This window comes from Chiloscyllium plagiosum, chromosome 3 (genome assembly GCF_004010195.1).
Source record: "Chiloscyllium plagiosum isolate BGI_BamShark_2017 chromosome 3, ASM401019v2, whole genome shotgun sequence".
Taxonomy (NCBI): domain Eukaryota; kingdom Metazoa; phylum Chordata; class Chondrichthyes; order Orectolobiformes; family Hemiscylliidae; genus Chiloscyllium; species Chiloscyllium plagiosum.
The window spans coordinates 102,932,496-102,948,370 of NC_057712.1; the positions used below are offsets into that span (position 1 = coordinate 102,932,496).

General features: G+C 36.7%; 1 protein-coding gene across 8 annotated transcripts in view; it reads left to right on the forward strand.

Annotated features, from left to right (window-relative positions):
• The window catches only part of cep162 (centrosomal protein 162), a 134,043-nt gene that overhangs the window by 83,704 nt on the left and 34,464 nt on the right, over window positions 1-15,875 (forward strand). For all 8 annotated transcript variants that reach the window (XM_043686985.1, XM_043686984.1, XM_043686986.1 and 5 more), the window contains 5 exons: window positions 702-814; window positions 3,317-3,431; window positions 10,877-11,003; window positions 12,361-12,524; window positions 13,869-13,973. In XM_043686985.1, the coding sequence (XP_043542920.1) occupies window positions 702-814; window positions 3,317-3,431; window positions 10,877-11,003; window positions 12,361-12,524; window positions 13,869-13,973 (624 nt within the window). The remainder of the gene's footprint in view (window positions 1-701; window positions 815-3,316; window positions 3,432-10,876; window positions 11,004-12,360; window positions 12,525-13,868; window positions 13,974-15,875) is intronic.

Here is a 15,875-nt window from a genome sequence, read left to right on the forward strand (position 1 = left end):
CATTGCTCACACCTATGAGTATAGGAGTTAGGATATCATGCTGAGGTTGTATAGGGTATTGATGAAGTTTTTTCTGGAGTACTGTGTGCACTTCTGATCACACTGTTATATTATCAAAGGATATTCTTAAACTAAAAAGGGTTCAGAAAAGATTTATGGGATGTTGTCAGGAATGGAGGGTTTGAATTATAAAAATAGGCTAGATAGGCTGGGGCTTTTTTCACTGGAGCATAGGAGGTTTGGGGGGTGACCTTAGAGAGATTTATAAAATCGTTACAGGCCAAGATAAGGTGAATAGCAAAAATCTACTGGCGCCAGAGTTCAAAGCTTGGGGGCATATTTTTAAATTGAGAGGAGAAAAATGTAAAATGGACATGAGGGACAACTTTTCTTTACACTGAGATTGGTTCATGTGTGGAATGAACTGCCAGAGGAAGTGGTAGATGCAGATACAGTTAGAACATTTCAAAGGCATTTGGATAAGTACATGAATAGGAAAGGTTTGGAGGGGTATGGGCGAAACACAGGCAGGTGATACTATTCTAGTTCGGGAATATCTTTTTTTAGCTAATGTTTGAGATGTCAACAGGAAAGCTGTGTTTTCTTTCTAGGACTAGTATTCTTGGTATTTATAACTACAGATTATTTGATGTAACATGAATGTATTCTGTTGGTGGATTTAAGAACATTTATCATTTCAGGAAAATGAAAGACTTTACTCGCAGGTGAAAGAGCTTCAGGTTCTTAAAAAGAGAAATGAAGAGAAAATGTTCACAGAAACTCAACACTTAATGGCAGAAATACATCGACTCAAGTAAAGCTTTTAAATATGCTTTTTCGAAAAGTTCATGTTTGCATTGATGCTCCCAATTAGTGAATGACTTTAAATAAAGAAATAAACTGAAATTCATCTGATTACTAATAGCACAATTCCCTGTATTTATTGTTGCAGTTAAATCATTTGAAAAGTAGATAATTGCTATTGAAAGCCATTGCAAGTTGCCCTCCACTTGCATTTTTTGGAGATGACATTATCTGCTTCATATTTTTCTATTATTTGATATTTACATAGCTAATTATTCTGTGCCCTTTCACTTCCTGTAATGAGTATTTTGTTAAAATGGTAAGACCGCATTCACAAATTAAATGCAGTTTTCTTAAGAACGAAAGGACTTTTAAAATGTTTATTTTTACAGTGTGGTGTTTTATACAAGCCTTTAGAAATGGATACTGACACAAAAGCAAATCTGTTGTTTTTAAAAAGTTAAAAGATGACAAAATGCCAATATCCACATGCTGAAAAGTGACATTGCCTTGTGCTTAAATTATTAGAATTTGTTTGTTGAATCTTGTGATGTGATCTGTTGAGGCAGATACTTATTACTTGGCCCTGTTTACCCTGATTTCCAACAGCTGACATCAGCATTTGACAACTTTTGATTCAACCATATTAATGTGGGTCTGGAACCATTTTTCTTACCTACAAGATACATTTCTTACCTTCATTCCTTTTAAAGAAGCTAGGGAACTAACTGGGCTTTTATAACAATAGAAAGTGATGATGCCAGCTTCTTGATCTCTTACTGATACTGCTTTTTATTCCCAGATCTCTTGAAGCTAAATTTAAATTTTGAAAACACCAGGGTGGGAGTTGATCTCTCACTCTCAAGATTAAGGCGGTTATGTTAAACATGTATTAGATACTCGTTCAACCTCAGTTGAAGCATTGCATCCAATTCTTCTCCAGGAAGAATGTGAAGACATAGTGCAGAAAAAGTTTCCAAGAATGGCTCCAAACCCAAAAATATTTTCCATTGTGAAGACTGTTTGGAGAAATGAAAACAGTTTTCATAGGAAAAGTGAATGCTGAGACATCTAACAATAGTTTTCAAAATTGCAAGAGTACTGGACAGGATAAGCAAAAAGAAAAAAATAGTGAAAGGATCAATACCAATTTAAAGTAATTAGTAAAAGTCTCAAAAGTATATGAGGAAAACCTTTCTTATCTAAGTGGTTAGGGTTTAGAATGCACTGAGTATGTGGTGGAGGCAGGTTCAATTGAGCAATTCAAAAGGAATTAGACATTTATTTGCAAAGGGACAAAGTGCAGGGTTACAGGGAGACAGCTGGAGAACGACATTGAGTTGCTCATTTGGAAAGCTGGAAGAGACACTGCACTGGATGATAGTCTCCTGATTATGTTGAATTCAACAATAATTTGTTACTTCTGTTTGTTCAAATTTTTGAAAATACCGAAGGATAGAAATTCACTCAGATATTGATGCAGCACAACCAATATCAGCCCAATACAGGCAACATGTGATATTCAGTTCCAAGCTTTATATACAATTGCCTAATTGCCTGTTTTGTGCTATCACCTGGGACAAACAAACTTTGAAATAGGAGGTGGAGTCAGTCATTCAGCCATCAAGCCGGTTCCACTATTCAGCAGGATCATGACTGATCATCTACCTCAATGCCATAATTGCGCTCATTCTCCATGCCATTTAACATCTTTTGGTATCCATAAATCTATGCATTTATTTCTTGAATATAATCATTAACTTGATATCCGCTGCCTTTTGTTGTAGAAAACTCCATAGGCTCACCACCCTCTGTGAAACACCAGGCTTATGGTGTGAAAGAATTACTTTGCTTTTACTTTGCAGATATCATCCATGGTTCAGTTGATTGCAGTCTTTCCTTTCTCAATCAGAACGTTGTGGTTTCAAGTCTTATTCCAGAATCTGCACAAACATCAAAACTGATACTTCAGTGCAGCACTGAGTGAGTGCAGTACTTTCAGATGAGACAGTAAAATGATCTAACCTTGAAGATAGCCATAAAGATCCTCTGGCAGTATTTTAAGGAAGAGCAGGGAGCTAGCCCCTACTGTTTTAATTAATATTTAGCTCTGAATTAACATTATAATTTCAACTCTTATGGTCATTATCACTTGGTGTTTGGAACTTGCTGTAAACAAATTAGTTTCAATACTTTTTGCAATACAACAATGACTACATTTCTAGAGGACTTAGTTTGAATGAACTATAACCTTGAAAGGTGTGAAATAAATGTAAGTTTTTATTTTTCTGTTTGTATTATGTATCAAAACACTTCATCCTCTTTTTGCGTTACGTGGAATATATTGGATTCTGGAAAGTCACAGTATGTGTGCACAAATTGACAGTTTTTTAGTTAAAAATGGCTACATTTTAAAAAATTGTTTTAATACAAAGGAATAAGTCTATTTATTTAATTTCAAGTTTGCACTTTGAAAATCAAAATGTAATTTTTTTGCCTTTTTCCTCATTAGGAAGCATTCACACAAGGATAATATGAAGCAAGTATCAGTCCATGATGTGCAGTTGACTGAACAAGTTAAAGATCAGAATATTACTGATTTGCTTTCACAATTGAGAGTAAAACAGGCAAGTACATGTCATAGAGTCATACATCAAAGAAACAGCCCTTTGTCCCACCATCTCTATGCCAACTAACAAGCACCAAACTATACTAATTCTAATTACCAGCCCCACGGTCTCTTGCACTTAATCCTTTCCTTAAACATATGCCCTCTGGTCTTCAACACATCTACCATTGGGAAAATATTTTCATGATCTACTCTGACTGTGCCTGTTATAATTTTGGATACCTTTTAATCAGATCCTGTCACTCACCTCCTCCACTCCAGTGAAGACAAACACAAACTAATCAGTCCCTCTTCATCACTGAGACATTTTATGCCAGGGAACACCCTAGGGAATCTCCTCTGCACCCTCTGCAGTGCAATCGAATCCTTCAAATAATGTGCAAGAGGCATTCCAGCTATGGCTTAATCAATGTTTTATAAAGTTGTATCAAGACTTTGTTGCTCCTTTATTCTACACTATAGCTAATGAAGGCAAGCATCCCATACTCCTCCATCATCACCCTGCCTACCTTATCTGACATTTTCAGGTATCTAAGGACTTGCATACCAAGGTCCTTTTGTTTGTCAGTCCTCCCTAGGGATCTACCATTCACTGTGTATATTCTTCGCTCATTGGACCTCTAAATATCAAAATATTTAGTCACCTTTTCAATTATATTTGTCAGACAGAATCTCCCTTTAACAAATCTGTACAAACAATTCTGCCTTTCCAAGAATTGATTAATTCCATTGCTCAGAATTTTTTTCCAACAATTTCCCTACTACTGATATCAGACCAACTGATCTCTAATTACTTGGTCTACCCTTGCTGCTCTTCTGGAGCAAAGGAGTGACAATAGCTACCCTCCTGTCATCTGGCTCTTGATCTGTGGCCAGTGGAGTATTTAATATCTCCCCCACAAAAATCTCACTTGCCTCCCATAGCATTCTGGAGTACATGCCATCAGGTTCTGGGTATTTACACACCTTTTATGCTCACTAAAGCATCTAATGTCTCCTCATTAACATGTTCTGGAATCTCACCATCCCAATTGAAATGCTTGGCTGCAATGTCTTTCTCATTTGTGAACACAGATGAGAAATATTCATTAGTGAGTTTTGAGAAGATTTGTAGTTCAGGTTAAGGTTCTGGATGTAGGTTTGCTCACTGAGCTGAAAGGTTCCAGCACCCACAAACAAAGCTGCATTAGAACATTATTTCGATGAATCACCACACACTGCAGCACAGAGGAACTACACAGAGCAGAGGAAAATCATCTAAAAAAGAATGTGTACCCAATGAACACAGTCCGCTGATTTCTCAGCAACAAACTCCAACAAGCAGACAAAACACGTCCAGAAACCCTAGCCACCGTTCCCTACACCAAAGACATCTCGGAAATGACTGCCAGACTACTCAAACCTCTTGGCATCGTGATAGCCTACAAACCCACCAACACACTAAAACAGCAGCTAATGAACTTGAAAGACTCTGTACAGACAAGCAAAACGAATGTCATTTACAAAATACCTTGCAAGAACTGTAACAAACACTACATTGAACAAACAGGCAGAAAACTAGCCACCAGGATACATGAACTTCAACTAGCCACAAAATGACATGACCACTCTCATTAGTATCCTTACGTACAGATGAGGAAGGACATCACTTTGACTGGGACAACACATCCTTCCTAGGACAAGCCAAACAGGACACACAAGAATTCCTAGAAGCATGGCATTCCAACTGGAACTCTATCAATAAACACATTGACTTGGATCCCATTTACCACCTCCTGAGAAAAATAACAGGAAATGACATCACCCACCCAAGGAAACCCAAACACATAAATAGAAAGCGGGCCATGCCACCGATGCCTCATCCAGAGGCTCACTGATGATGTTACCTAGTATTGTGATGAAACGTCTAAACATGAACCTTCTAGCTCAGTCAGCAAACCTACATTGAGAAGTGTTCATTTCAGACTTCGCTCATGTCCTCCGGCTCCAGGCACAGGTTGCCTCTTTGGTCTCTAGTTGATCCCATTTTTTCCCTGGTAATTCTTTTTATTCTTAATATGCTTATAAAAAGCCTTTGGATTTTCCTTCATTCCATCTCCAAAAATATTTCATGGCTCTCTTTGTCCACGTAATTTATTTTTTAAGCTGCCTATGTTTTCAATGGCCTCCCCTGTTTTGATGTATGTTTCCTTCTTTGTCTTTATCAAACTCCTTTGACATCCAGAAGCAAAAACTGAAATTGGTGGGAAAACTCAGCAGATCTAGCAGCATCTGTAGAAAGAAAGCAGAGTTAGTGTTTTGGGTCCAGAGAAGAAGAGTCACTTGACCCGTAACGTTAACTCTGCTTTCTGTCCACAGATTCTGCCAGAGGTGAGTTTTTCCACCAATTTTTATTTTTGTTTCTGATTTCCAGCAGCTGCAGTTTTTTTTTATTGTCTTTTTTCCCTTGACACCCTGGATTCCCTAGACCTGCTGCCCTTGCCTTTCACTCTTAAAGGAACAATGTGGTCCTGATTTGACACTATGCTACATCTAAAAGATTCCACTTTCCAAATGTAGACTTACTTGTAAATGACTGCTCCCAGTCTATGTTTGCTACATCCTGTGTAATGATATTTAAATCAGTTAGATATTTAACTTCTACTTTATCCTTTTCCATAATGACTTGAAACTTACAGAGTTATAGTCACTATCTCTAAATTGCTTGTCCACTGAAACTACTTGACTGGCTACATTCCCTAGGATTAGATTAAGCACTGCCCCATCTCTAGTAGGATTGTCTATGGACTAGCACAAAAACCTCTCCAGATGCACTTTTAAAAATTTCAACCAGTCTAAACCTTTAATACTAAGGTGATTCCAGTTAATGTTAATAAAGTTGAAATCTCTTCCAAATGTAACCCTGTTTGTCTCATACCTTTCAGTGATTTGCCTACATATCTGCTCCTCTATCTCTCCCTGACCGTTGGGAAGCCTGTAGTATAATACCAGCAAAGTAATCCTTTTTTTATTATTTCTAAGCTCTACTCAGCTCTACATTTGAAGACCTTTCTAGGACACCCTCCCTCATTACTGTAGTGATGGTTTCCTTTATCAATAATGCAATGCTCCCACCTATCTCAGATTGCACACCCCCACCCCCGACCACTGTGCCTGAAACTTCTTTACCTTGGAATGTTGAGCTGCCAGTCCTGTCCTTCCTTAACTGTGTCTCAGTAATTTCAATAGTATCATATTCCTACATGCCAATCAATACTGTATGTTCATATGACTTACCAGTCAAGCTCCTTGCTTTCTGGACCTCCCAAATGCTTTATTTTGCCCATGTCTTCACCACCTACTGAACTGTCTCAAAGGATGGTATACATTTTCACCATCAAGTATGTAAAGTATCTTATCTCTAATGTTCTAAAGTATGAAGTGATGTATATTTTTGTAATTTCTATCTTACAACATTTGAAAAAGCTGTTGTACTATAGACCCTAATATCCATACAGCAGCTGTACATCAACATAAACAGAGATGCAACAACGATGCTCATTAGATTGAGGAGTGGAGGATGACAAACCTCAAACCATGACAGAAAGATCAGAAAGTTAGTTGCAGATTTTTAAAAACGTATTCATGGGATGTGGGGGTCACTGGCTGGTCACTTATAGAGCCCCTCCCCCAACTGCCCTCAGGAGACTCGATCACAGGGTTATGGATCTGGAGTCATATGTAGGTCATACCAGATAAGGATGTCAGATTTTTTTCTTTAAAGGGTACTCATGAACCCGATTGTATTCAGACTTCACCATTTGCCTTGGTGGGATCCAGTGATACTACCACTATCCCACTGTCACCTCCTCCTCCTGCTGTTGGGATCTAAGGGGGTTAGATTCTCCTCTATTATAAATTATAATTGTCTGTGAGAGACAATTTAAAGTTTTTTTAAAAAAAATCTTTTAGGAGTCTGAGGCACAGATCTGAATAAAATTCCACAAGTGAGCTCCGCAACCAATGTTTGGCAAGTGGATGTGTCTTATTTCAAAAGATATATCTTTGGCAGGAAGCTCTAAAAATTGGAAATATGGTAACTACTAAATGTAAGAAGGCTTTTTCAATTTGGTTTCCAGTTATTTTCAGTTGAATAAGATGAAGTTGAATTAAAATTGCTTGAATTCTACCTTTTATCCTAATTCTAGAACTTGTGTGCACAACTTAGTACTTTTCTGGCATCCTAAATAGGACATGTTTAAAATAAAAAATAATTTAAAAGCTGTGCTATTATTCATGTCATTTGTCTTTCAAAGAACCACTAGTTTCCTATTATGAACGCTATGGACAAATTTCAGAGTCTCTGTTCTCCTACAATTTATTGTATTTACCATGGTATGTTGTCACTTTTAATGCTGCATCAAAAAGCACAGCTCCATTAATGTTTTTGATTAGCATTCCAGTTTCTAATAGGCTTCAGTATACCGTAAGAATGCTTAAGTTGTTATTATTCTAATCTCCTTATTAATTTGAGCTTTGAATTTTATTTTCATTATAGTTTAAACAAAGCTAAATAGGAAATATATGTCAATCTCAGACTCCTGGTGAGAGCTGTTTTGTAAGCAAATAAATAGGAATTTAAAGTTCCTCAATTTGGTCACATTTCAAAAAATTCTGTAAGTTATCTTTGAAACATTGATTAAACAGCTGTACCTTTTTAAAATTTGCATTACATTCTCTTGGTCAGAATCAGTTTTCTACCTCTCAATGTTATGCTAGTCTCTTTATTAAAAGGCACACAGGATAGACTGTATTGCAGAGACCATAACCATAATGCCATAGGAAGTAGATACAGGAGTAGTCCAATGCCTCCTCGAACTAGCTCTGTCACTTGCGAATAGTTCATGGCTGATACAACACTGCTTACAACCACTGTCTGCTTTCTCCTCGTAACTCTTGATTCCCCTGTTGATCAAGATTCTATCTCTGTCATTCTTAAATACACTCACAGACTCTGCCTCCACAGTTCTATGTGACTCCCATCTCTCTCTAATTGAAGAAATTCCTCCTCAACCCTGTATTACATTGGCACCCCCTTATTCTGAGACTGTGCCCTCTGGTCCTAGACTCTCCCATGAGGAGAAACATCCTTTCAGTATTTACCTGGTCAAGACCCTTAAGAATTCTATATGTTTGAATAGGATCATCCCTCTTTCTTCTGAACTCCAGTGAGTAAAGTCCCAATGTGTTTAACCTTTGTTCAAAAGCCAATTCTTCCTTACCAGGGATCATCCTCATGAACCTTTCTCTGAATTGCCTCCACCGAAATGATATTTTTCATTAAACCAGGGCATCAAAACTATCACCGTACAGTCGGTTCTACTATAATGTGTGTTTCTTCAACGTTAATTGGCTTTAACATGATTGAAGTATTTAGACCATTATTTGAAGAATGCAAACTTTCTTTACCTGTATTGGCTATAACATGATTCTGGCCCCATTAGTTTAAATGGTGCAGCTATTGTGTGACTTTCTTATAATGTCAGATTGCACCAGAATGGAACTATTGCTTTATATCAGAACCAACTGTGCTCCAGATGTAGTCTCACCCTCACCTTGTACACTTGCAGTAAGGTTTCCTGACCCTTTTACTCCAGCCTCTGTAAAAAAAAAAGGTCAACATTCCATTAGTCTTCCTGATCCCTACTCATTTGTGTGCTAGCTTTGTGTTTTGTACAGAAGTACTCCAAGTCCCTTTGTATTGCAGCTTTCTTCGATTTTTTTCCATTCAAATAATATTCTGTTCTATTGTTCTCCCTTCCTTCCAAAATGGACAACTTCGCATTTTTCAACATTTTGCTACAATTGCCAACTTATTGACCACTTACTTAACCTATCAATATCTTTCTGTAAACTGTATAACTTTTGAAATCTGCCTTTCTCTCTTTTTGTGTTGTCTACAAATTTATTTGCAGTACATTTGATTTCTTCCTCAAAGTCTTTAATATATATATTGTAAACATTTGCAGTCCCAGCCCTGATACCTGTGGAACCCTACTGGTTACAGGTTGTCAACCTGGAAAAGCACCCTTTCTCCACACTGGTTCCATCCCATTAGTCAATTCTGTATCCCTGCCATTATATTACCTCCAATACCCTGGGGCTCTTATAATTTAAGTTTTGTGAGGAACCTTGTCAAAATCTAAACACAATGCGCCTTCTAATTCCCCTCTATCCACTCTGGTTGAGACTACCTAAAAAAAAAACTCAGAAATTAGTCAGACAAAATTTCTTTTCATGAAGCCATACTGACTCTGCTTGATTAGATAATGATTTTCCAAATGCGCTGCTGCTTCCTTAATAATTGATTACAATGTTTTTCCAACAATATGTGTCAGGCTATTCAGCCTATAGTAAATAGATGTTTGCCTTCCTCCCTTTTTAAATAGGGATGTCACAGTGGCAGGTTTTCAATCCTCTGGTACTTGTCGAGAATCCAAGGATCAGTGCACCCATTATCTCTATGGCTACTTATTTTCGGGTCCTAAGATGAAAGCTGTCTGAGCCAGGGGCCTTATCTGTCTTTAGTCCTATTAGTTTCTTTAATACAACTTCTCTAGTGATGATCATGGTACTTAATTCCTGTCCTGTAGTCTGTAGTATTAATGGGATGTTCAAAGTATTTTCCACTGTAAATACTGATGTAAAACATCTAACTCCTCTACCCTTTCCTTGTTACCCATAGCTATCTCCCCAGATACATTTTCTAAGGGATCTATAGACGCTTTGGTCTCACTTCCTTTTTTACATATTTAAAGAAACTCCTGTTGTCTGGTTTTGCATTCCTCACAAATTTGACATTGAGTTGATTTAGTCTCGCTCTCTCTCTCTTTCTGTCTCCCCCTCTTGTCTATTGTCTTTTTAGTCCACCTTTGCTGGATTCTGAATTTATCCCAATCTTCAGGGCTGTCACTGAATTTTATCTCCTTCTATGCTTTTTCTTTCTAGTTAAGTTTTTTTTTCAACTTAATACTCTCCTAAACTTCCTTGGTTAGACATGATTCATTTATCACTCTCTTAAAATATTTCCTCCTTACTGGAATATATTTTTGCTGAGAATCAAGAATTACCTCTTTAAACATCTGCTACTGCTTGCTTACTGTCTTTCCTGCTTATGTATCTGCCCAATCCACATTAGCTAACTCTAACCTTATTTCATTGCAATTCCCTTATTTAAGCTGAACAGGGATCTGCTTGGTTGCCAGTATTCTGTTTTGTGCCTTTGGAAAGATCTTTCATTTTACTGGACTATCAGTTTTTATTTTCTGCTGCCTCCTGGATGAAGCACCCTGTTTCGACAAGTTGTATCCTAATTATTCCTGCCTGATGATTTATTTTCAAGAAAGTCATCTGAGCAGGTTCTATCCCTCTTTATTTCAGTTCTTTTCAACTCTCCCCTTTCAGAAAGAAGAGACTAAATATATTGAAGAAATTAAAAAACTAAAACAAGAGAAGCAAGCATTAATGGTGGACGTGGAAAAGATGTCAAAAGAGTGTAATGTGGCTAAAATGCAACTTACTTATACTTCAGGTAAGTTGTGCAGTTTGACCTCATGAAGGCAATTTACATTTTGTTGAAACTGTGGAGTTGAATTTATCAACTTGTCCTCTTTCATGCAGTGCGTGGATTTTAGACTAGAAAAGGCAGTCCATCCATCTTAATTTTTCCATACACATCATCACATTTTTCCAGTTGCAGTATCCAGCTGTTCACGCCACCTAATGAAGGAGCAGCACTTCGAAAACTTGTGATTTCAAATAAACCTGTTGGACTATAACCTGGTATCGTTTGGCTCCTGAAATATTTGGTGAACAGATTGTTGAAAGAAAAAAATCATTAATAATTTAAAATTAATTGATTTTTGCACATTGTGTGATATCAGTATTCTTACGACACAATTTTGCATAATGTTAAAGACAGCCTACCCTCTCACAGGGCAGGTGTTGCCTGGTCACTGTCCAGTTTCTCTCTACCACAATAGGACAATACCAAATTGCATATAAACAAGATGTGAATAATAATTAATGCATGCATTTCACTAGTGTTATTCAGCTTTCATTGTTCAAACCTTAGGTGGAAATTGAAACTTTTTCCCCTCTGTTAAGAATCTGATTCCTCTTGCCATGTTTTCTCAACTGATTTGCTGTTGCCCACATTATTCAGGGGCAGCTAAAATTCTGTCCACACCTTTTTTTGTAAAATGTGTTAATTTCAGTTCAGACATTTTAATTAATTTAACGTTGGCTTCATGAAACATGGCTAACCTATACGGTTAACTGATTATTGCGGCCAGTTTAATTCTGTCTCAATTCCTTTTTAAAAGCATTACAGTCTATTAAAGTTCCAGGTGCTGAGATAAAATAATGGAAGTCAGAAATAAATAGGCCCTACTGTATCACTATCATAATTTTTTGCCACTTGAATGCGCTCTTCAGCCTTTAAATCTCCATGAGCTATGTGCACAAGCTGATTTTAGAGATCTGAGTGCAAACTGAATGCTTCTATTAGTCTGTCTTAAAACTTGCATCTAAACCTTGAACAACATCATTAGATGCTTCACCAAGATAGTTTTTCTTTTAAAATCAATGCTGAATCAAAGTTATGGGGTATTTGGCAAAGACTAAACGTCAAATAAATACTATTATATCTTAAGAACGAGCAGGATTGTGTGGAAGCAGAAAGCAAAATTTGGAATGAGCCCAGATAAAATAGTCAAGATAAAAATCTTTAATTGAATGAAAACTGAAAACTACAATGAGAAAGTGTGATGATGGGACTTGGAAAAATTAAGATTGATGGAGTATCTTTTCTAACCTAAAAAAGTTTAATTATATATTTTTAAAATCACAAGTCATATTCCTGGTTTTTAAAAAGATATTTTATCCAGGTGATAAAGAATTTGAAATGAAAATAATGGAAGAACAGTACAAGCAAGAAATCCAGCGTCTCAACAAAAGGTTACAGTGGTATGCTGAAAACCAGGAGATGTTGGATAAGGATGCATCACGGCTTAAAGCAGCAAATCTAGAAATTGAGAAGCTGAAGGAGCAGGTACTGAATGCATTTAATAGAAATAGATGCAGCTTTATATTTTGGATAAATACAAATGGACCAGAAGCTAATCTTGAACCTTTTCTTGCTACAATTTGATTTGAGTATTGAATGGTTACTGGTGAATTACTTATGTATCCAAAATCTTAAATTGGTGTCGCTTGCAGCTTCACAAGTTGCATTACTGCAAGTATACCTTGAACATAAACTTAATGAATTGCAGTCCTCCCCAGTTGCTATTCACTGAAGAAATTATGTAGAATAATTATTTATGAGCCAAAAGAAAATGTATTTTATCTCTTTGACAAATGCTTCTCATATCAACAGCTTAAACTGATTGTAGTTTTGTGGCATCCAGGAATTCTTAAAATTGTTGTCATCTATTGAGAAATTCTGTAAACAATAATATTTGAAGCTTAGACAGGTAGTTGGTAGTAGACGGTTACATCAAAATAGAGTCAATCTTTAGGAGACAGTATTGCAAAGAGTCACCATTAAGTAATATGACCTTTCTAAAGTAGCTACGTTAATGAGCAGGACAGGCAAAAGCCAAAGTTCAGAATGTTGATCTTGTTTGTGGATGACTTAGTGTTCCTGTAAGATATGTACTGCATTTCTAAATGCATTCTGAGAAATTACAGAAAAATTATTGCAGCAATTGCATCTTCATTAAAACTGAAATTTAGGCCAAAAATGTTAAAGTTTTGAATATCTGCAGATTTTCTGATCTAACCCTTTTGGCTGAGCTTTTTATTCCTTTGTGACAGAGGGTAATGGATGTGGACAACTTTCACAATGCACAGTGGTTTCATACAACTGAGCAGTTTGATAGGCTGTGTGATTGAGAAAGTACCTTCTTTCCCATATTTTCATCTGACTGTTGAGTACAGAGTTATTTACCTGCAAGGACAATATTACTTCTTTTCCAGCATCGCATGTGTTAACATAATTATGTCAGAAGAGATTTAATACAAATTAAGTTGTAAGCATGTAGCCATTGACTCGTCATGAACATTGTAATTGGGTTATTCTTACTGCTGCATTTACAAATCACTTTTACTCCATCATCAATTAACAAATATCTTTCCTCAACTTCTTTCCACATCCTTACAGTCGCCACCTTTTATACCTTCGTCATTCACTCAGCTAAGCAGCTTTTCAGCCAAGTAATGTCTGGGTTATCAATACCACATACGCACCTACCTATGTTATTTCTTTTCATGGATATGTACTTGTATACAACATGCATCTAAACTTGGAAATCATTATTCCATTCTGTTCTATCTTTGCAGTGGTCAGGTTTCTGAAGTTGTAAGTTTTAACAATATTTCTTTACTTCATCAGGTAGAAAAGCTGACTGCTTATTCCAGAGATAAAAATTCGCCTCCTGAGAAACGTGCAAAAGCGAGGGCTCTGGAAGCCAAACGTATTCAGGATCTTGAGCGGCAGGTTTGTATTGTTTTCAACACTAAATTTCAAGTTTCCTTGTTGTTAAATGGCCATATTTAACACAATAGGTTCTGTATCATGGCGCAACTCAAAAACTTTGAACTAAGCCAGACATTCATTTCAAAATTGGTTTCATTCGGGTAAGTTTATGAGGGACAGTTTATCATGTGCTTTAAGCTAATTCTGCTACCTACACTCCAGACAGCCCTGGGTTGAAAGTGTTTATACATACTGGTGGCTAATGACTCCTTATCTTTGAGTAAATTCCTGATGGACTGTAATATTCCTTTATTTTGTATGAAAGGGATGTGATATATATAATATATCCTGGAGTGTTAACGGAATTCTGTTTATATTATATTGTACGGATTTAAGACATAAGAGCTCTTGGATTTACAATAATCAAAGATTGATTTTAGCTTAGCAAAAAAAAAACAGCAGTTAAGGAAATAACTTGCTTCACTATAAAGGTTTTAGTTTGGGAAGATGTCCAGACCAGGAATATTTTGTTGAAACAAGGCAGACTATAAAAAGACTGAGGAGAAACTAAGCTCCCGGTTGCGTGAATGGTGAAGGAGAAAGGTGTCACAGCTCATGGGGTCAGAACTGAGAAAAAACAGTTGTTATATATATATTAGATTTGGTGGGGAAGGAACATTTCTCTGGAGTTTTGATTAACTGAGATGTAATGGTGTTGGGGATTAGAATGGATTTTATTTTGCCAGAAGTTTTGAAATATTTCTAGCTAGGGAGTTTGAGTTGTTTTGTTTTGTTTTGTTTTCTTTGGTGTAATAAACTTATTCTGTTCTATTGTTAAAACCAAATCTGCAGTCCAGTGTGCTTATGTTTCAGTGAATGACCATCACACTAATTTAGATTGTATTGTGTTTCATTTCTATCAAACTGTATTTAATTCTGGGATTTGCCCTGTCCAATAGTAACATTGGATGCAAATTGATCCTATTATAGATTACTGGTTCTTCTACTCTGTCTTCTCTCAATCTCTCCTACTCCATCATTTGCTCATCTTCCCCAAGTTTCTCTTTACTCGGTCCACATAAAACCTTGACTTTCCTTTTAATGTACTAACATCCCAACTAGCATCAATATCACTACTATCGTTACCTTCCCTGCAACCCTAACCGAGATCTCAGTGGTCAGTCTGAAACTCCAACTGAACATCCTAATCAAGTTTGCTTGATTTTGAGCCAAGGTGACATTGTTGTACTGTGTCCAAAGTTACTGTACCACTCTGTACATTGTCTGATGTGTTATGTTTATGTTTTTCTTCGTTCTTGCACTAATCAAACAAGATATCCCTCTTGGTCAGAGTAAAATCAATTTTCCTATTTCTACGTTCCTTCTGATCGTACAAGATAAGATCTAGATTAACTTGTTTCTTCAATGATTCTGGCTTTTAACTTACTGCCCAATAACCAGACTTTCTGCCCTAGTATTTAAGATCACTCCAGTTTTTCCCCTAATCTATAGTTGTACCACCCCCGTTTCAACAGTGACATTTCTCCATTTGTTTTACTTTTACTCTTTTGAGAGGTAATATTTGATCTGAGGTTGCATTTTTATAACTGATACATCCATTTTTAACCTCCTTACCATTAACAGTTTAGCTTGCAAGTACCCATTGTCCGATGTTGCTCTGTAACTGTGCAGACATAATTCCTATTCTGTATTCTTATGGATCAATGACCTCTCTGCCTGTCCATTTGAATGAGGATGAAGCCAAAGACTTGCCACCTGGTTGATACCTGTCTGTTAGTGAACTTTTGAAATTCTTGCTCACAAATTGGGGTCCATGGTTTGATATAATTGTTTTTCTGGAAATTACATATGAAGATTTGTTTCGATGCTCTGATCACCGAGTCTGCAATGGTCTTTTCAGCT